At 39.0% G+C, this 23,224-nt stretch overlaps 1 protein-coding gene across 2 annotated transcripts in view; it reads right to left on the bottom strand.

The window, feature by feature from the left end:
• Positions 1-1,943: 1,943 nt before the first annotated feature.
• The window catches only part of chst11 (carbohydrate (chondroitin 4) sulfotransferase 11), a 104,142-nt gene continuing 82,861 nt past the window's right edge, over positions 1,944-23,224 (bottom strand). For both annotated transcript variants that reach the window (XM_066705251.1, XM_066705250.1), the window contains exon 3: positions 1,944-9,530. In XM_066705251.1, the coding sequence (XP_066561348.1) occupies positions 8,676-9,530 (855 nt within the window). In that variant the 3' untranslated portion in view covers positions 1,944-8,675. The remainder of the gene's footprint in view (positions 9,531-23,224) is intronic.

Genomic DNA, 23,224 nt, shown 5'->3' with positions numbered 1-23,224 from the left:
AACCTCTCGAAAATATATAGCCTTGCACTAATTAAAGGGAGATTTCAGAAAAACAAGTCAACCTCTAATTTGGATTGCAACTGGAAGTTTGTAGTGTATCAAAGCATGGCTAACGTCGTCTTGTACACTGAAAGAATGATGAAGTGGCTCTTGGCGTCGAAGGCACTTTCTGTAAGCCACGCAAAGCTCTGAAACTGGGGATATTGCCGAATAACAACACACACTCGCAACAGACCTCTCGATAAAGAAAACCTGTGTTTATGGGATCCATGATATCCACAGGGCCCATCTTCTATTGGAAATACAAACCTGCAGTGAAAGTGATAGGGTCCCCTGCACGGTTTTAATGAGATGCAAATAAAGGAAAAGACAGAGCACATTATTTAGGTGAAATATATGACATTACCGTCTCAAAAGAGAGTATGCCATCTGTTGTTTGCAATCTTCTTCACTTATTAAGCAGATCACACAACATTTCAATGGAGTTAAGGTCGGGTCATTTGTGAGACCTGTCGCTCTTGTTTCTGATTATAAAAGCTTTGGTGGCAATGTCATTGTCCTACTGAAACCAAGCCCTTCTCCCACCTATTATTGTCCTTGATACTAAAGAAGAAAGTTAATATAACCCCAGGTATCAGATTCCCTTTGATATGCCTCCTTCAGCCGTATTGTATTTATACATCCATGCTGACCACAGAATCTGTTGAAAGATTTTAGCATCTGAGCTGTTTTTGCTACCCGACCTAAATGCAAACTCCTTGGTCATTGTATTTGTTTTTTGTTTGTTTTCATTGGTGCATTAAAGCAATATAATTGTATTTACCCATATAACATAAACAAGAGTAAAATCGGTTTCTTGTCCAGTGAATATAAAATTGTTACACATTTAAGGCAAAGCTGTTTAATAAAACTTAACATTAAAAACTAAACATGGTCATGAGATTTGTACCACTCCAGTGCCTTGGCGTGGTTTTGGTGTGTTGAGTTCCCAAGGGCTTAATCTTACACTACCACTGTGCTTTCTGTGGCGTTTCTAATAGAGTTAATAACTATCAGTTGACAAAAAAAAACAACAATGAGCTGCCAGGATTCTGCATGTGTTTAAAGGACGTTAAGGATTTTACCAAAAATGTGACACCGCATACTACAGAAAGTCACTTGAAAGGCCTTGGCTTCTTGTTACAGCGTATCTCAAAGGCTGAGATGCAATTCGCAAACGAGGAATACGACACTCCTGGTCAAAAACATTGGATGAGGCCAGATAATATGGTGCTTCAGAAGCCTTTTAAAAGTGCTTGTGGTGCTAAAGTGGCCCCAGTTCTGGTTTATAAAAGAACAACTGCATTGTACATTTCATCCTTTCATATTTCTGTCTTCTCAAACTGCCTTTAGAGTTTGTTTCTTCTGTATGCAGAAACATTTAAGGGCTATATGGGCACTACATGAATGATACTGTGACAAATAAATAAAAATGTCAGTTTTGAAAAGGGGGGTTTGAGAGAAAAGAAATGAACTGAATAATAAACACTCACGTCAATTCTTTTCACATCTTAGTCAAAGCAAAAACTTGCAATTTAAATGACAGACATGTACATCAGGTATGAGAATGAAAGGAAAGTGCTGACAGTTACCTTCATTGACTGATGGAGAAAGCTGAGTCCGAAAATGGAAGCGGAAATGAAAGGTTGAATAAAGGGTGAAAAGGCAAAGCCACTTCATACAGAAAAATGCCCCAATTTGTTATTAGGGATATGTTAAACATAGGTCAGTCAAAGTATTCTGTACAATTTTATAAATAATTGTTCTCCTTTTTTCACCTCAAATACTATATTAAACTGGACTCTCTGCTATGACCTCCATTTCAAAGGAGGGCAGAGACGAAGGACACACAACAATTGGCACAAGACAAGGAAAAAAAAAAACAAAAAAAAAACACTGACATGTTGAAAGTTTCTGAGCAGTTTTATTTGAGAAAACACCTGAAGATGAATTTGCCTGCACACTTCCACAGAGTTTGTCTTACCAACCTTTTCTAATATAACTGATCAGTGTGTCGGCTTTCTTGAAGAGATTGTGGAGTCAATTTATAGAATGAATTCAGAATACGTAGCCTGGCCAGAAAACACACTGATAAAATCTCTTATCAAAAAGAAACCTCTGAATAAATAAATAAATTAAAACATGAGTAAGAATCGGAATGTTTCTTTACACATGGAATCATTTTACAGTAGACTGTGTGGGGCTCAAAAAAATTAAATTCATTTGAAATCAACGGCTACACTGAATTTGTATTCTTCCTTTGAACGGTGCACTTGGGTATTTTGTAGAGCACCAACAGTATTTACACAAAGAAAAGGAAATTAAATGAATTTATAGAGGACAATTTGCCATAAAAGCTCAATTTACGTATCAAGAAACTTTGACAGCATAGTAATATCCCTGGTATTTATTTCATATGAATGAATACCATCAATCACAGAAGATTGGTCACATTGATGTTAATTATGTATTTGTATTTAATATGACGTGTGCAGTGCTGAGATACTGCCACAGTAGTGGAATAATTGGTAGTTTAATTTGAATTTCATGGTACGGACAACAAGATCTTTTGATGTATTATTTTAATACAGAACACAGTATATCTGGAATTGCTGGTTTGCCTTAGTTACTGTTATACGCTGGTATGATTCACTTCAGCAGTTAGGATTTTTTAGTGTACCAACGGTTTACTTCAGTAAGTTGCACTCCGCAAGTAGATTAGTTTATACCAGATATTTATTTCCAGATATTTAGTGTTGTCTTGGTTGTATGATCTGAGTGAGTCTTTGTTACTGTTCTTCAGTATTTCCTCTATTTCTTAACTATACTGGCAAAAGCAATCTCTGAAGATTTTGTGAAGATGCTTATTTGGGGAGAGTTATATTAGAGCTTAGAGCTGAACATTCCATTGACGGGGCAGTCACACTTCACCTCAGTCACCTTAATAGGTAACTGTGTTTTTGTTCCTGGATCACGTAATTGGCATGTAAAATAACTCAGGCAAAAACAACAACAAAGAATCATGCGCGACACGTGTCGTGCAACACGATAAGCAACAGGTCAGTAATTAACTACCAGGAAAATACAAACCAGTCTTTACTGAGTGTTAGGTTGTTGATACTATAGTAATACCCAAGTGCTAACAAAGCCGTTAATTATACATATAGAGGATACTGATCAACACACAAATAAAACAAAAATCCTAAAATGGCTGTTTGTAAAATAAATCTCAAGCTCTAAACAGAATGAACAAACAAACAAACAAACAAAAACAAACATTTTTAATCCCCCCCCACCCCCCACCCCCCAATTGCTCTTAGGATACACATTGGAGAGACACGGCACAACATGAAAATATTAAACATTGGTCTCTCTTTTAAAGGCCAGAACATCACAGAACCTGTATTGATACTTGGGGCCTGTTCATATTGCTTCCTTGGTATAATTTTATTTGATTACAAATAGTCTTAAAATACCGCAACTGCTAGTGCTGAAAATGTATGAAGTCGAAGGTTTGGCAGACTCACCGAGTTGCCTGATGCGGTCTGTAATTTCACTGCACTAGGTTTATAGCGCAGCATAACAAACACTTATGAACAGGGCTTAAGGTTGCAGGTTTAAGTAGACAGATACAGGACATTACAACCAGTCTTAAACTTCCACCACTATATCAGATGTCATTTGAATAAGTTGTGATTGAAATGGACCCTTATAGAGCTGTAGGCTACCTGCACTCTCAGCCTCACAGTCACAAACTGGTGAAAATGTTGAATCTTGGGAGATTTTGGCACTTGTGTTACTGAAAATCTTAGAAGATTTTAGCAGCAGGGATTATGTGGTTACTTTCTAATACTTTGAAGTATGTGTTGGAATGGCTTATTCACACTGGCTTCCTGTCAGGTTTTCATCCATTTCTTCCTACTGTCTTGTGCAACGTGGGTCCTAACAGAGTCTATGTATCTGCTATAATCCTTAGCAGGAGCCAAGTGTCTCTGACTCAGGCACCACCCACAGACATGTTGTCCTATTTGGTTGGATTGTTGAAACATTTAACTTGTAATGAATAACTGTTCTGTAATCAACTTTAACTCTGTCTTGACTTCAAGTCACTCATTTGTACCATAACCAGCTCACACATCTTTCAAACTTGTAATACTTCAACAGTACTTCTACTCCACCATACCACAACATGAATCCTAATGGGCACACCTTGATAAAATACTGTACTAACGACAAAATTGGTTTATTTATGGCTTGAATTGAAACAGAATTATACTTGCCATGTTAATGTCTACACGAGTCAGAAGGTCTCTTCTCCGTGCTTCATTCTATTGCCTGCTTGGTCTTTAAAATCGCAGGGTACCTCAAGGTGGGCAGTAATGTGTAAAGCCACAACAATTCAGATGAAAGGCACCATTTGATAAGTAATTAAATTGCCTGTTAAAATGTGAAAGAATCTGCAAGGATCTAGAAGGCAACAACCATTTGGATGAACAATTAGTTTGTCTCTTTTCTACAGACTGGCCTATTTCATGATTGTGTTTTCAGATTCTGTGTTGAATTGGTATTGTTTATGGGAAATATTTTTTTCACTTGCCCTTTGCCTGGCATTCCTTCCATATATTTCCACACATTTCCTTACCAACTAAACCAAAACCAAAACAAAACTAATAATGAAACAGGAGAAATATAATATTGATGAGATCAACATGGGTTTGTGCTGCTGGAAAAGCTCACCAGGTGATTTGGGGACTGTATTCACTGAGGTTTGATGCCACAACACTGCCTCATTGAATATGAGCCAATGGTATGGGGGAATCATTTAAGTGAGATGCTCATTCTTATTCCCGATGTAATTCTTGACCATCAGTTTTGAGAAGAATTTTATTTAGAAGCCAGATTTACTGGAATACACAGTTTAAATGAGTGGTGTCCAACCCCCAGTCCTGGAGCGTCCCAATTGGTTTTTTTTTATGGGTCACCCTAAATTGCCAATAACTGAAGACTCTCCAAGCTCAGGGCTGGGTACCCTGATTTAAATGAAAGACAATGAAAGCCATCTAAGCCAGTGGTTCTCAACTCCAGGTGTCTGTGACCATACAAAGTCCTCCTTTTGTTAAGTGTTAACCAGATTTTGTCAATTTGGATGGGATTGTTTAGGTCCTGATATGTTGTACTTGTACTAACATATTTGTATATGACAATCTTTTGGTGTTAAGTAGACCCTGTTCCTTATACATCTTTTGGCAGGTTTAGATCTGATTTTAATCTATAAACCAAATGGGTTGGTGCTATGGGGACTGGAGCTGAGACACACTGGCTTAGATGTAGAAGCAGCAACAGGGACTCAGTGAGACTTCACGCACACTCGCACACATACTAGGAAATGTATGAAATTAAATAATAGAAAATGCAAATGACATAACTTTTGTGTGCCGTATATCTTTTTCCTTGCAGAAGGCATTAAATCTTCCTCAGTCTGCGGCTACGTTATTGCAGGCTCTTCTGCGGTCCTATCTTATTCTTGTAATTCTCTCTCATTAAGTCTTTGACAGATCCAAATAACCAAACGTAGCCACCAAAGAGACATCCATAAAACTCCATAAAATAAATAAAATATCCCCAAGCAAAAACAGCTGGTGTCTTTCAAACGAGAACATATGCTTACATAGGCAAACAAAGACCCTCCATGGAAATCAATTTAACATTTAAAGTGAGTAAAATGTAATAAAGAATAAAGCAGAGGAAAAAAAAAAAACTGTCTTGTTCTATCCTGGAATGTAGGATGTGGCCAGCTAATTGTTTTCTTCCCTCGTGGGTTTTTGTAAGCATGTTTATTTTCAAAGCCTTTGTCAAGGTCCAGGGTTCAGGGACACAAACCAAACCTGTTTTTGCGTCTTAAATTATATTAAAAAGAGACCAACGCAAATACACGTGTCTCTAAATGAAGAATTCAAACAACTGAAAAGATCATCCTGGAAAACCAAACACTTTCCATCCACCCAAAAGTAATTACTGGTTTAAAAAGAAAAAAAGAAATGAGGAAAAAAAAACACTTAATATTAAACTATGCACTTATTTATTAATTTTTTGTACCCAACTCAGATCTAGTCTCATCACCCTGGCCAAGTCAAGGAGTATTTACGCAGATTGTTGCACTAGAGGTGGGGGGAAGCATCCAGGCCAAGTTTTGAAGGGTATTCTTTATATAACACAGATGTAAAGCTCCTCTGAGGAGCTCGCCTGACATTTGTTGGAGGTGTATTTAAAACCTGCTGCTCATTACATTCTTTGTTAAGCCTGGCATATAATAGGTCCTCCAGAGGCACAGAGACGGTACAATATAACTCCATAAAGCAATTTTGCAGGATAGGAGGAAAAGTCACCTTGCCTTTTTTGCTTAGTATCACTGACTATAATGCAGTTATAGCTATATTGTGGGGGAGACCGTAGGTCAAATTTAAAAGTGGCAAAGATAATTAACTTAATAAATAAATACATATAAAGTTCCGAATCTCCTTCATGTGACTCCTTGTTGTGCCAGGAGCAGTTTAAGTTGTGCAAGAAGCTTTCCAAATGAAAATTTCTAAGCTCTTTAGAGCCAAAATGGAAAACGGCACATAATATAAGCTGGGAAAGGTTTAGTCACAAAAGCTCTGTGTTACTACTACTGCTACAACTACAACAGTTACAACAAAATTATACTCTTCTCTAATGCATTTCACAGAGCTGTTTTTAGTATATATTATCCTTTGTGATACAGATTTGTTTTTGTTTTCAAGTAATGCAGACTACAGAATTAATTCACAGTACAGTATAAATAACTTTGAAAAGTCTGTATTTCTTGCCAAGCTAAAAGCAAACTGGTTGCGCACACTTAAAAATCAAATGTGGGATTTAACAGTTCTCACTGGATCACAAAAAGCAGATGTTACCTAAGATGTTTATACTGCCTGTAGTTGAGAGCTTTCAATACTGTGATTACAACTGCAGCAGGGACTAGCAAGCATCCATGAAGACTTCAGAAGTGAAATGATTTGTTAAAAGGATGAGAAAATATTGTTTGGAGATACAAAGGCTAATCCCACAATGTCTGGTATCGAAATTCAGTTAATTCTCTCCCTCATAAAATGCTGAGGAAGTGCGATACCGTGTGGCTCAAAAGAAACGCTCAGTGAATCGACCCCAATTTCAGCAAAATAAATAACATTACATTTTCCACCCTTGAATGCTGAAACAATTCTGGAAGCCAATCTCCATTACAAACAAAATAAAAAACAAAACAATGTGAGCAGATCCAAATAATTATAATACAAATAATCATAATAATAACAATAGTTTAAAAATCTACTGGTTCAGTCTGCCTGGAGGAAACATAATATATATTTTTTTATTTTTTTGTGGTTTTGTTTTTCTTCACAAAGTCATTTAAATAATCTTTTATTTTGCTGCTCGCAGCAACTTTTCATTGACCAAAATGCAACAAAACAAAAACAAATGAGAAAAAATAATCAAATAATTAATTTACAAAAGAAAGACATTGTGTAGTCATAAAAGCAGGGGTTCAAATTCTGGTCCGTCCGCCCATTCTGTCAATCCTCGGAAAAACTTGGGGCAGCTAGGGCTGAACTGTCCCATCAGCTCTTAATTACAGTGTCTCCTGTTTTCTATGTCCCCGTTGACTGGAGAAGGATGAAACTGAGAGGTCTTCACTCAATGTAAGATGGAGAGTTAACGCACCTGTACACTTTCTTACACTGCCACTGCATGTTGGTGTGGATAGACTCTGCACCCCTGGGTGCCAATTCATAGGCTGCTATCATCTTCCATAGTTGAGGAATACAGAAGATTACATTTAGCATGCTGCCTGCTCTCCAGGTTTCCTTGATATCAGATCATTATGTTCACATGCCTAGCTTTGAGGAATAAGGTGCTTATTTAGGCTATCTGTTGAATCCCTTAATTTTCTGAGACAGCAGCACTCAATCTGTAATCACCACTTCGTGTCTTATTCCTTTGATCATATGTCGGTTGCCATGAGAACAGAAACTAAACAGACAGGAGGAAGTTACTACCAAGGTAGGCAAAAGCTCCTTGACCTTTTGCTACCGTAGATGGTGTTCTAAGTTGCAATAGTATAAAAAAAGGATCAAAAGGATGGCGCAAGAATATCTTATGGATGTATCTAAGAGAGAACACTATTGAGATGTAATGGTCAACACTCTAAAGCTACAAACACTTCAACTGGAACACTGGAATATTTAAATAATGATATTTCTCAATTGAACTAAACATCCAAGAGTTTAGAATGGTTTAAAGTTAATTGGGAAATGTATGACGTGATTGGGCTGCTGTTTTATTTCCAAAATGCAAAACAAAACAAAAAAACTAAATTAATGTGACCCTAATTTGGGGGTTCCTCCTGGTTTTGGGGTTCTTGTTTCAATGAGCAAGCACAGCCAAGCCAGCCCCAACCACCCAACCCTACACTTGCCACCATATAAACCTTAAACGAAACCATATTTTGCCACCATGGGATTCAATGATACTAAATTAGAACCTGAACACTCCAGTCAATCAGAGGCCTTGAACCCCTGCCTAGATGACAATGCGAGAATTTGAAGCACAGCTAGTCCTTAATCCATCTTCAGGTAGCTCGGTGTGGAATAGTTGAACATCAGGAAGTCGAGCTTGTAGAGTTCGTAGAGCTGCGTCTGGTGACGAGAGCTGATGTTCTGGAAGAACTCAGCTGTCATTTCATCGGTAGTCCGCGTCGACTTTGCGTACGTTGGGAATCGAAGGTAGTCACTCACCCCGGCCAGCCGGAGGATGTAGTTGGAGTCCTCCTCCAAGGTTTCGTACTTGCCTACCAGGTCGTAGTGGATGTGGCAGGGGTGGCAGAGGGAGTAGACAGTCTGCCAGTGCTCATTCAAAGGCCCCTCTCTCTGTGTTGTGGGGTCCACTAGGTAACCCACAAACTCCTGGAACTTCACATTGCTCCCATTGTGCAGGGCCTCCTGGGTGGCATTCTTGCGGTAGCGCCGTATGATCTTGGTGCCGAAGCGCTTATGGAAAGAGGTGTTGTACTTGAGGGTGAACTTGTTGCGGTAGGCGGAAACCAGCCTCTCAAAGGGCTCCCGTACGAAGAGGAACTTGAGGTAGCTCTTCAGGCGGTGATTGATCTCGGGGATGCTGTACTGGTTGAGGGTTTTGAGGTTAGATGGTACATGGGCCTCGTTGGATGGGATGTCCATTGGGTCGCTATACTTGCCCCGGCTTGTCAACACCATCATCACCCGCTTCCAGTTGGTGCAGGCCACCTTGGGCACATAGCAGTAGATCATCTCATGGTCCTCGTCCACCACCAGGTGCTTGAGGTCCCCAGGTGTGAGGACACGTCGCTTCCGGCTCGAAGCACTGTAGGCCCGGCATGTCTCAGCCACCTGGTCCCTCCTCATCTGATGTAGGACGGCTGTACTTGAGTACTCCAGCTTGGGGGACAGATCAAGACAAAACACAGTTAAGTTTTCTGAATGCTGAGGTACTAAACCAGAGTCAAGAGTAGTTATAATAGCATTTTAAACAAATCAACACATGTGGTGAACATGGTCGGAACGTAGATTTGAACTTCCACCAATGAGCAACCTTATCCCAAAACCCTGGTTATTGTATGTAGTCCACAGTTAACTCTGTTACACATTAAATCAGAAATTATCCCTGTGTAAAACACAGAGCAGACAGAAAGTTGGCTACTTCCCTGCGGATGTTTAAAATATTTTAATCCGTTTGTTTCCCAAAAATATTTACACTGTAGCAAATCTGCAACACAATCATTGTACATAGAAACAAGCGCAATACGCATTTTGATTAGGCACAATGGACTTTTTATTCAATAGCATAATAAAAAGTGTTCCAATTACCCACACTTGGTTCATAAAGTCTGTTAAGCATGGTGCTGTTATCAGTGTCCTGCAGAAAACGCAACTGAGTGAAACCTGGTTTTTTATTGTTATTCTATATCTTTTCTGAGTGAAGAGTCACTTTTTTCTCTTCTTTTTTTAATTTCCTACTTCATTTCCTCAATGTTCTCTTTGAAAATAAAGACTTTGGGATATAATCCAGACTCCCTGGAAAGCAGTTTATGGCTTCAGAGACACTGAGGCATCACAAATGTATCTTGTTCATGAAGTACAACTATTCACATGTACACTAAACAAATAATCTTTTGTTATTTTCAACACAACACCAGTAAAACAATGATATACACGGTATACCACAGGTAAATGAATTACACTTGCATCATTCAGTGACACCTAAAATTGTGCCAGCCAGCTCACAGCTTTTGTTCTAAATAATTGTACTAAAGATGTCCCAATGCTATAGACTAATGGTGAAGAATCTGCACGTGGAAAATGACAGGAATAAGAAGCAAATTCTCTTCAAAACTCACCAGATGGCTTGCAAAAATAAACAGCAATAGGTAAAGAACGCACACTTGGAAACGAGTGAGATCTGCACATTCACCAAAGAAGAAACAAATCCATCAGTCTTCATTTGCACCGCGTGCTACATGTCGCCACCTTGCCACTTGTTCTTTAAACACGCCAAGAGTGCTTAACGACTGGACCAATCAATGCACAAGTCTTCTTTTGTCTCTTTCCTTCTCAAGACATGATCAAATGTGGGCCTGTTCAAAAGGGCAGTATAACCTGAAACAGTCCTTCACCTCCTCCATAAAAAGGCTGCTTGAACAAGCTGAAGTCATGTTTACATTGCAGTGACATATGCAGAAAATGAGTGCTCAAGTGTGGATTACATGAAAAAACAATCTTCAATGTTTCAAGGTCTGCAGGCCTGATTTCTGTCCTTAGGTGGTAATGGTTTACTTTTCTCATTGATTATTTTTCTACTTTACACAGGAGGACTATCCATTTTCCTCTGCATATTCCCTTCCAGAAACTCTAGCTTTCCCCCCCTGGAATTTATTATAACTGTCTATGTTTGAGTCACACCGGCCATACAATGACCCTTTCAGCAAGAAATGATTCAATTATATTATTCCTAAGACAAATAACAGCAAAAATAAAAAGAGAAAAACTTTGGCTTAGTAATGTAAGATTGAATGTATTACTTAAATTAAACTAAACATGTTCTGATAGCTGAACACTGAAACACTAGATATATCTGTCTACTGCACTATGAATACTTCAGTCTCTATGTTTTTGGAGCAAACTAGGACTAAGAATAATTTGTTAAATAAACCTTTTGAGAAATGAAATGAACTAATTTTTAAAGCAACCTTATTCCCTTGTACTTCCCTTGTAATGCAGACTGTTAGGCCCTATATTAAAGTCAGTGCTGTTGAGTTTTAATGATATATTACACACTCCGTAATAAATACTTTAGTACAATGGACAAGGAGAGGTACAGCTGATATCTACACTTTGGAAGTGAATAGTTTAGGGAACTGTTCCTCATGATGTGTATTCTGATGGTCATTCCTGTTGTAAGACATGAACAATACTGACTATTGCCACAACTGGCACCATTATGTTAACAGAAGCCTCGGACAGCTTGCCACAGAAGAAAAATTAAAAAAAAAAAAAATCATTAAAAGCCCAATTACATAATTTAAAGGTCCTTGTCACGGGTAAATATCCACTAACTTAATGTAAATCACTTTAATTAGCCAACTGAGAATTTTCCCAAAGAAGATTCTCGGCTTATTGAACACAGATGTTGCAACCTCTCAAGCACATTTCACATCAAGGACCATTTAGAAACATCACCAGATCATTTTTTTTCATACAACAATCAACACAAGTGGTCCCCACTTTGCCAGTCTAACAATGCTAATAATGACAGCAACCCACCTAGACATTAATATTTCATGAAGCTTATGCAATGTATTGTTGTCTCTCTACACTCTTGTTTGAAACTCCATCCAGGCCACTGCAAATCCTAGTTTTTATTTTTTTATTTCTTAACTGCCACTTATTATCTCAATTATCTCACACTCATTTGTGCAACGTTTGGTCTACACACACTTTTTTTTTTTTTGCTGCATTCATAGGCTTCTGCTTTACTATATAATATTGATTTCGTTGTAACACCAGCGACCTCAACATATCTGTACAAAACGTCAACCTGATACGAGCTTGAGTTGGGATTTAGTGAAAAGACCTGCAATCTTATCTATAGAGATTCTGCATGGTGTTAAGAACTGTCGGCTGAAAAGGTGTCTGTCAAACCATAAATCAAGTTGATTGTCAGTTAAAGAACCTTAGAATCGATACACAAAGAAACAGTTATGTTTAAGAACAGGAGTAAAACTTCCCTGTTCATATAGGTGCTATCAAATTTTAAAAAAGGCTCCAGTTTTGAGAAATCTTCCCAGACCAGCACACAGATGAATTACAGCAGTCTATATGGAATAGAACCAAAAGCATGACTCTCGTTTTATATACTAACTCTGAACTTGGCAATGCCATTTGCTTCCCAGACAAGGGAGGACATAAACATGCATTTAGCCTAAAGGTAGAATGTTTGACAATGTCAGCCCTCCCTCGACAGAATGGCGCGATTCAATTAAGAGTGTCTGTCACCAGTAGGAGCCACTTTTTGGATTGCTCTCTCGAAATGGATTTTATATAACGTGAATGAAATAGAACACAATGCAATCTGTGATAAAAGTTATTTTATTTTAATTTGAAACATAAATAGTCATGCTGCTGGAGAGGATTACGAGACTTTGAGTACCAAGTGATCACTATCTGAAGGCCTATCTGAAGTTCAGGATGTTGTAGCTCCCACACAGTGCCAGTAGTCATAATAAGGAACTGGTGTCAGCAGCTACCTAATAGCCAGTGAATTTAAACAATGTCTGTGGTAAAGATAAAGACAATAAATAAGTGCCCCAAAGAACTACATAAGAACACCTTCACAACACTCACAGCTGCACAGAAAGGAAACATACGTCTCAGCCTGCCTTCCAGGGGATACATTTTTCACTCCAATATAATATCTGCCATGTCTTCAGCCTTCACATGACATCCTGTTAAAAGTCCCAAACTATGTGTGTTGAAATTACTGACTACGAGGCTTTCTTTTTTTTTAAATAAGGGTACTATCTGGGGAAATGAGAAATTAGGATTCAAGTTTGATGCTAATTACTTGATTTCAATAGATTAAATCAACAACACTAATAGCGGGATTGAAGCAAGAGAACACACCGCTCATTTGCGGTAAAGAGGCAGATCACACAACTTAAATGCACTCCTTTGCCCTCGTCTATGTGGTAATTAGGAGCATCCGCCCCTAATTGGCGTGTTATTTCTCGCAGCCAAAGAAACAGGGATTGGATTGTCTTGATGCATTTGTACAAATGCAGCCAGGGCTCAGATCTGGACTGCTGTCACGGGCGCACTGTGTCTGAACACTGCCTGATCCAGAGTCAAAACCAATGCACCAAGCCATGTCCTTCAGGCACGCTCCTGAAAGTCAAGGGGAGTGATGTCACAGACAGGCTGTGGTGCACAATCAGGCCTTTAACACTCCTCTGACAGGCTTGTTTGATGTATGCGTCTGCTGACACTTCAATGTATTTCTCAGAGGTTTCACCTTCTGTAACTCGAAAATGCCCCTGTTCTGTCTGCAGGCATATCAAAGCAAAATGGTAGACACTGAGATTATCAAGGAGTGCCTGCCTTTGTTATGGCAAAGTACACCGGCGTGTCATTGACTCATACAAGAGGAAACAATATACTCTCAAAAACAAAATACATTGACTTTGATATTGAACATAGTCTGATTCCAGTCTTCTTCTCTCTGTCAATGTTCTCTTCAAACACCCTGGCTCAGCCATGTGCTCTGACATGAGGTACTCATTTTACAGATGCCATTAAGTTCTCTTGCAACTCTCTAATTAATATTTAGGAATGTGTTGAACTTTTATGGAGTTCAAAGTAGCACTTTAATACTCCACTTCTGCAGACTGCTATCCTTTCCTGTATCTCTGAACTTGCTTTGAAGTCAGCTTCATAAATATTTTGTTATTGATTTTAGTCCATACAGCACTTTCTGTATTAATTTCTGGCTGTCCCTGCCCTGCCATATTGCCTGCTCTTGATTAACTGCCAGTTTAGAGTGAGAGATAACAGGAGACTTTGTGTGCCACACTGTGTTCATTTTCATCTTTCTGTGCCTTTCAGAAACACAACAGGGACCATTATTGTTATTCCAGTTTTAATTTCCAGATTTATATATTGCTATGCCTATGCACATCCGGTTTTGTTTATTATCTGCCTTCAATTGAAGCACAGCTGCTGTCATTTCCCAATGAAATTAATTGTGTTATCTTGTTTGTTTAAAAAAAAAAAAAAGAACCTTCTATAAAGCAATTGCTATAATAATAAGCCGTCACCCACCTTTGCAATCATTTTACAGTGATATAAAGTATGGTGGAACTACTGGTTTTCACCCAGTAAATTGGTTCATACAGTTTTGCTGACACCAACAACTAAAAACCCATTACATTCCGATATAGATGACACTGAAAATACCACGGGATAAGCTGTAAATATAGCTAGACTCATTTCCCACTGAGACATCTACAGACAACCATGTTTCTGTGTGAGTAAAATGCATTTTTCTAACAAACTTCATGCCTAAAAACCCAACAGAACATATAAATACGGCAGCAGCACTGAAATCTAATTTGGACTTTAACTAATAATGCATATGAACAGTATGTAAATGAACCACCAGATTTATACTGTAGTCTAATGTCTGCAAATGTGTGTGATACAAAAAGATTTCTTGACAAAGCACGTAACAAAACTAATCTAGACAACACAAGCAACCACCAACTAAAGAAACTTTTCCCCCCACTTTAAAACCAGGCTATTTATTAGTGTGCTCTGGCTCTCATTCATAGACATTTAAATGTGTGTAAAAGCAGCACACAGACTCTAGGTCTGCCACAGCTGTACCTGGGCTAACTTCACTTCAAAGCAATAAATTAAATGAAAAATAGGCACAGCTGTACCTGAGCTAAGTACACTTCAAAGCAATAAATAAAAAGAGAAAAAAAGCTATAAAATTTAGGGAAAACTCAAAACAAATATGTCATATATACGGTAATCACAAGCCTTCAGCACTTTTTGTGTTGCTCCCAGTCCAGCAGCAAGTTCCATCTGCTCCTTGTTACTGCTGTCACCACAAACACTAGCCTGTATGGGATTTAATGAGCAATATGAGTTTACAGTAGGAAGGTTTGAAAACCCATTACTCTGAGTCCTATTTTTGCTTAACCTTAACCGCCCACCTCAGATCCTCATCTCACAACAGACTCTTTCAGCGCGTTAGTCGTCTTTTGGACAAATGTTTCCATTAAATGTAAACATCGTGTCAGAAAGACAACTAATGTGATATACAAATCACTTTCCCAAGTGGCATACTAAGGCTGAAAGAAAACGAAAAACAAGATTTAATAACAAGGGCATACGAGCAAGGTTAGATTCATAACCATGGACAAGGGAATAACAGGAAAAACCAAAATGTAGAGATCGCTGTTGAAGTCACTGGCCTGTGACCACTGAAGGCATGATTTCAAATCCTGATCCAATAAGATTAAACTGCTTTAATGGAGCCATTATCAACTCCGGAGCATGTTAGCATACATCAGAAACCTACCACTCAATTTCTCACAAATGTGAATATTTGGGAGGGACTCTTGAGATAAAACACTATTGACCTAAGTTCAAAGAATCTAGATTTAAGGTTCATTTCTCCAAACACTGGGCTTTCTGTGTAGAACTTGGGGGGAAATCACCTCGGCCCTTCTGAAAGTGTTAAAGGAACATATATGTGTCATTATTTCAGGGTCAGAGGCATGCTAGATTACTATGCATCATAATGAAAGTGCTGTGTTTTTTGTAAAGAATAAACATACCGATGTGTGGATACTATGCTGTGCTTTCAGAGGACACAGGCAACGATTAGGACCTGGTTCACAGTCATTCTTCATTTAGAAATGTATTGATCGGTTCTCCTCGGCTGTCCCCATAACTTGATCCAAGGCACCACAGATTAGAAGCCAGCCGACAGGAGGAGAGATGTAGATAAGGAGTAATGGATAGCTCGCGATACATTGCATGTGTTATTTCGGTTCTGTTGTGCTGAGTTAGAAAAGGAATAGGAGAGATAGAACTGATAGAAGTTAAAAGAAGCCAAGCCCCCCTCTCCCCAACTGGAAAGCACTACAATAATCCCCCTCGAGCCCGGTCGTGCATCCCCTGCCAAGCCAGCCTAGCGCCACGCTTGTGTTACCAGCACTGAGACAAACCTGAAAAGAGGTGAATATTGCCGTGCTGACTCTGCCAAGCGATGAATGGAATGTATTCTGTTACAGAAGCTCCAGCCGGCGGAGCTTGAAGCGAGACTCCCTGCAGGAACCAACAGCGGAAAACAGATGGACCCCCACCTCCTTGCTGTCCTCGTCAGAGAGTACATGAAGCAGGCCGTCCTGGCACCACAGTGACTGCGCAAAACTAACTGCCTCCTCGACGCTACCCCCCCGCTGCTCGGTGTAGTCACGCTGCAGTCTCTTACCTGTACCTCTCATGTTATTAATAAAAAAGATCCTGGGCAGCCTTGCAAAACTGTACACCTTTACCCCCCTGTGGTACATTTCTGCATTCATTATTAAGATCACCTTACAGTACGGGAAACAGACACGAGCCCCACTGCCTCCTGAAGTGCTTTTCTTCTCTGTTCCTTCTGCATTGCCTTTCCAAAGGGGTCCCACAGCGAGAGCTCAGACAAGGTTTTATCTCTCTGCTGTGTCTCAAAACAACACTAACATATTAATGATGATGCCGTGTCCCGGTACGCCACCTCTGAGATGTGCGGTTTATATGACTGTGAGAATATGGGAATCTCCTGAAACCGTCTAGCTTCCCTCAGGAATTGTTCTTCTACCGGTTTCTGCTTCTCCTTTCTTCTCAGAAAAGCACACAAAGAGTAAGTGCCCTCACCTCCCCCAAGGTAAGCCTGATAGACTGTGGTTCCACTGACTGGGTACTTTTTTTATTGTAGTGTTTATGGTCTAATATTTGCTACACAGGATATAACATAATAATGATATATACTGCAATTGAAAAGGTTTTATTGTGTCGGCTCCTGCTGAACATATTGTCCCACTCTGTAATTCTACTAATTATTAAACTGCTGTGAAAACCTTTCTTGAATATAATTTGGCTTTTTGGCTTACTGTACCTTGCAGGCCTGCCGATTGCAGAGTTCCGTTATTTCTTTTATTTAATCGCTCAATCATTTATTGATTGGTGTGGGAGTCTATGTCCCTCAGCTCTGTGATAAAATCCAGTTTTCTTCTTTTTAAAAAAGGGCACTAACTCATCTAGTGCATGTGACACAATGCCAAGCACATAATGGATCAGACACCAACACAGCACTATCTAGGAGCTCGGTCTTGTCCATCATGCAGGGCCTGATGGGACGTTCCACAGTGTTTGTGGTTGTTAAGATGGATTCGGCAGTGATGTCTGTCTCTGCTTTTCACTCTCTGATAGAAAAGACAGGCTCACAATAGTCACAAAACAGTCAAACCCACACAGAAGATATATATATATATATATATATATATATATATATATATATATATATATGCCTTCCTACATGGTAGGGTGGAGTGGCTGGAAGTGGGAGGACTGGTCTGTATTGTTTGTGCAGAACTACACAACCAACGCCTCAAAAGCCATTCCTTCCTGACAAAAAAGGGGCCTGTGGTTTTTTCAACAATCTGTACAATGTACTCAAAATGTACTCAAAATAGAAGGAGGGGGGTACACTACTGATGTGTGGAGTGATTGAATTAAGAGCTCTACTGACATATTCCCCATTTGTGTTTAGTTTGTTTAAAAACTCAAGACTATTGCTCTATCCAGAATATTTCATTTTGTTGTCTCCAGATAAACAGCAGACGTACAAGAAACGTCACCTAAAATGGCAGGAAATGCAGAAAACCAAATGGGCTATTTACACACATATGCAAGGGTACTAACAAAATTATTAATCTTAACATCAATATAATATTACATACCTCCACTTATCTGTCAGGATCCAATAGGATTGGATTGCTTCCTGGAGTGCATTTGTAAATGATTTATAGATGTAACCATAAGTCTGTCATTTCAAAGACTATCTGAACTGACTCGCCCAGAACGTACCGAAAGCATAATTGAAAACGACCTTGTGACCTCTAGTATAGACGCAACTACTATTATTACTGAAAGTGAAGTCCTTTTGAACACAGATATTTTGATCTGAACTGCCGTTACACCTGCGTCGGACAATGCAAATGTTTGGAAACCGATGAATGTCGTCAATCATTTGGACATCCCGACAAGTAAGCAGAGGTATTTCACATTTAGATGTCCCACAAAAAGAAAGGTCATTTGAATCAATTGCTCCACACATCCCTATATGAAATTAGATATTCACTGATGTCTCTCCATGGCTCATATGTCCATTTGAAACAACACCAAGGCACATGCCACAAACTATTCCCATTTAAAGCATCTTTCACTGTAAGTTCTTTAACCAATCAGCAGCTTAAAATGCACATCAATTACTCTGGGTAAACTTTTGGTTGGCCCCCTCGAAGTGATCTAATATTTTTTATTTGCCTGATATTAGTGTCCTATGCCATCGCACTGCATGAGTCAGGGCCTTTGTCTAAGAGCTTCTTTTATGACACAGTTTACAGCATCTTAGCAAACGAGAGGTCTTTCAGACGTGCTCATTATCTCCCTGGCTAGGGGATCCTGGATTTAATTCGGCCTATTCTCTGCAAACAACCAACAGCAAGGAAGGCTTGGCAGAAAGAGTTGTTATAAACAACTTTTAGGCCAAAGCCTGATTTAATACAGGATCCCCCTCTATGCAAAATGCACCAACTAATCAAGAGGGATAGATCTGGGATCATTACAGCAGAAGAACAGGTGTGTGGTTTCATTGAGCATTGTTTTTTTTTCTAAACTTGGGAGACAATCCTGACTGGACTCACAGCTGTACAGTATTTTATACCCAGCAAAGCAGAAGCTATGGAGATCAAAACTGCACTGGGAAGACTGAAGAAGATAAGCTCAAATAATTTGCAATAGTGTTTTCCTCGACGTAAACAAACACAAAACAGTTTGTCCGAAACGGTACAGAAAGCTTTTCTGATAGACACTATTAGCTGATGATGTGCGATAATGATCTAAAATGTATCAGTTGTATGGATACAGATACTTACTGGATAATTTGCGATCTGTGTACTTATTTACCCATTGACTTAAGTCTTGTATAATATTAATATGTAGATAGATTTGTATTGCTACTGCTTTTCAACCTATTAGTAACCTGGGTTTCCCCTTATTTGGGTTTGAATTCTCAAATGCATAAGATTACTTTGTAGCCTGGGCTAGTGTAAACTAAACATTCCCTTTAGGATATAAGTCCTACCTCAACCTGTGCTTAGTGTTCAGAGTATACAATAGAGATATTTACATTTAATAGCCTCATACTACCCAATCTGCTGTCAGTACAAAAACAATTATTTCAAATATAGTTGCATATATTTTATATTAACGCAAAAGTGAGAACAGTGGCCTACATATGCATGGGATGATGTTTATATTCTTTTAAATGGCACAGGGCATGAATCTCAACAACTGGTTAATGAGTTTGTCAGCTGGTGGAAATAGACATAAGATGGGATCATCAGAGTGAATCGGTTCTGACAGAGATGCATGACTTGATCCTAGATTCGCTTCCTAGAGTAATGTACATTTTTCATCGTTCCTTCTGAATACAGCTTCCAAGCGTCCACCGAGTTCTGTCAGCTATTCCACATGCCCGAATCAGCCTGGGTTTTTACCAAGGAAACACGCCGAACAGAAAGGAACCGTTTGAATACGCAAAGGGAGAAAAAACTGAATGATACTTAGGATGATGTAGGTTTGTCGACAATGGTATCCATTTATGTACTGTTTTATTGTGCTTATGGAGTACTTACTAATAGAGTCCGCAGTGGGGTTTCAATTCAAATGAGTCTTTGGCCACATCAATGACACTGAAAGAATGGAAATAGTCCACTGTTACCAAAGGCCAAGCCAGGAACCAGAAACCTTGTGCCTGTTTGGTAGCTTTTCAAAAACAGAGCCTGCCAAGAGGCTTGCAAGAGAAACTGATGCCCTCCAAGCTGAGATTTCTTGCCTGCAGTCCTTCAGGGGGAAACGGTGACACTTTCCAAGCAGAAGTGAGTGTTAGTGTGTTCCCCACAGCGGAAATGGATTGGTTATAAGGGCCATGTTTTTTCTTGCAGAGATTGTGTAGGTTTTCTCTGTGGCAAATGGCACAGACAGTAAACATACACAGTCTGCAACTCTTCAAGAAACCCAGTGTCTTTTTCTTTTTGTTGAAGCTATGATTATTTTTTTCAAAATGGGAGTCTCAAAATGGCACAAGAAAGACATCTTCCCATAATTCAAAGTACACAGTATGAAACCCCCAAGGACTCTGAGCTCCATATGATCTGAGTGCTACCTTCAAAGGAGACCTGCTGAGTTCCAGAAACTTGGTTTGTCAGACCACTTCGCTGGTGACCAGCCCACTCTTACTGCGGTTGAGGCTTTGGGGGCATTCCAGCAGAGCTTCAATTTGTTTTCTTGAATCCTCATGCACATAAACTACAAACAAACTAAAAGGTACTAATGTATGGTGTTACAAATTACGGAGAAGACCACAAGGGGACTTGATTCAGATATTCAAAAACCCTGAAAGGTTGTGCAGAATTAATTCCATCTTCAGGATCAACAAAGATACAAGACCCACAGACACAAATGGAAAGTAAGTGTAGGACCAGGACGTAAATAAAATAGGGGACACTTAATTTCAGAAAAGAGTTGTGGAGGTCTGTAATAAAACTTTCCAGCTATACTGTCTATGTTGAGAATGGAACATACAGGGCTGTGTTTTGGGGTTTATATGTGCCTCGTCTTGTTTCTTAGAGACAGGAGTGAAGTGGGATGGAGGATAAGAAAACACAAGGAGACAAAAATAAAAGGTTAATGGAAATGCTACTTGTTTTTTGCGATTTCTCCAAACCGTAACTAACATGTTTTTCACACTATTTAAACGACTTTGGCTTTGTTTTTTATTTCCCAGTATACTATTTGGGGAATTCTTTTCCCTGATTGTTTAATCCCATACTTTTCACACAATGCAAATCCAGGAGCTGATTTTAATCATATTTGTTTTCTTGTCAGTATTGCCAGTGTGGAGAATTTGAATGGGAAACAGTTTACTTTCACCATTGTTGCATAGCAGTGCACACAGAATAACAAAAGCATTCCCTGCATTGTATTTTGGTGGACTATTGCATTGTTATAATTGAGGCATCCACAATATGTTTAAACATATTGTATAACATTTGGCTAAACGATTTGGAAATAAATATATATATATATATATAACAACAAATTACACTCTTCTTTTGGTAAATATTCATTTGTTTACAGAAGCTATTAAAAATAACATTCATGTTACTTAATGTCTGAGCAAGATGTCTGATTCGTGTAGATATAGTTTAAACTCAGTTTATTTAGCTGACGGTATACTAACTGACTGGATAGCAATGCAATTTATGGTTCATGAAATGACTTACATCCTTTACCCAAAACCAGAAGCAGAACCCTGCAATTGTGAAAATAATCACTTGGCTCACTGACATGTTTTTCTTCTCCTTTTTTTTTCACCACTCACACAGCTCAGACCCAAACAAGTGCACCACATATACTATATATAAACTCGGGAGGAAAACAAAAACCAATTCTGGCCCAAAAAAAACTGAACAACAACAAAAACTGACATAATTGCTTAAGGGATAGTGTGCAACATCAGAATAATCACTGTCAGTCTCACTCAAAACCCACTGCAGTCCCGTACAGTCAGATACTATATAGTCCTCTGCTGAAGGGATATAGAAAGTGTGGGCCAGGGACGGGACCCAAATAACCGGCGTTGGAGGCCAGCTCGTTACTGCATCGCCAAATGCCCAGCAGTGTCTGGCAAGGAGATCATTTGCTGCCACTTGCATTCTTGGATCAGTACCAGAGAGCAGGCAGGTTTAAGTATGTTTGGAAATGTGGTCTTTTCACAGTCATCTTGGTTTAGACCAGCAGTACTCAGTCCTGGACCAGGAGTTCCCCTGCATCTTATGGATTTGGTAACGGCTGACCATAATTAAAAAGGTCCAGTTAAACAATTCAGTTCAGTGGTTCAGTGGTCAATAAAGCTAAAACACAGGGGGGCAGCAGGACTAGGGTTAAAAACAAATCACTGGTTTAGCCTAAAGACCTTTGGGAGAAACACACATCTTTCTGTAGCAATGATAGGAAAGAAACAAGTACCTAAAAAAAACTGGGAAAAAAACACATTTTCATTGGACAAATTGAAGTTCAAAGTCAGAAGCTCTTAGCATAAGGCAGCAGATCAAAATCTCTCAAAATCTCTCAGAAGTGCAATTCAGAACATTTGCTGCTGCAGATTTTCTTTTGGTGTAACTCTTGAAAAGACCAATAGCATAATTAGACCATTAGTGAGAAATGATCCATTAAACAATGTTGTGTGAGCCACTTTAGGAGTTGTTTTGATGCATCTGCACATACAAATTCTTGCAGTTCTGCTCAAATAAAATACATTTGTAAAGATTGTTTTATGGTCTGTGTGGTGTTAAGGCCTAAATATATATTGTCTGATGCCACAGGTAATAGTAGAAGATGCAATGAAGCATGAAAACGCACCATTTTGTGTCAATGTCATTGTTACTAGCACTGTGACCCAGCAAACATACAAATATTACTCTGATTCTCCAGTTACTCTGTTGTATCACATTATTTGAAACTCGACATTAGCATGTGTTCAGCCACTGTTTGTGAATCCAGTTGCAAGGATGTTTACAATTCTCTATTATTTGTATTTCCTGGGCTGTCCAACACAAATGTAACCTTTTAAAATGTGTGTAGAGACAAGCCCTTTATTTTCAAAATGAGGGGCAAGTGTCAGAGGGTTAATTTTTGCTCTTAAAGGGTCCTACCTGAGAGTTTTGGCCTGCCATGCG

This window comes from Amia ocellicauda, chromosome 5 (genome assembly GCF_036373705.1).
Source record: "Amia ocellicauda isolate fAmiCal2 chromosome 5, fAmiCal2.hap1, whole genome shotgun sequence".
NCBI classification, from domain to species: domain Eukaryota; kingdom Metazoa; phylum Chordata; class Actinopteri; order Amiiformes; family Amiidae; genus Amia; species Amia ocellicauda.
The sequence above is the reverse complement of the archived record's forward strand: the minus strand, read 5'-3'. Positions and strand labels throughout refer to the sequence as shown.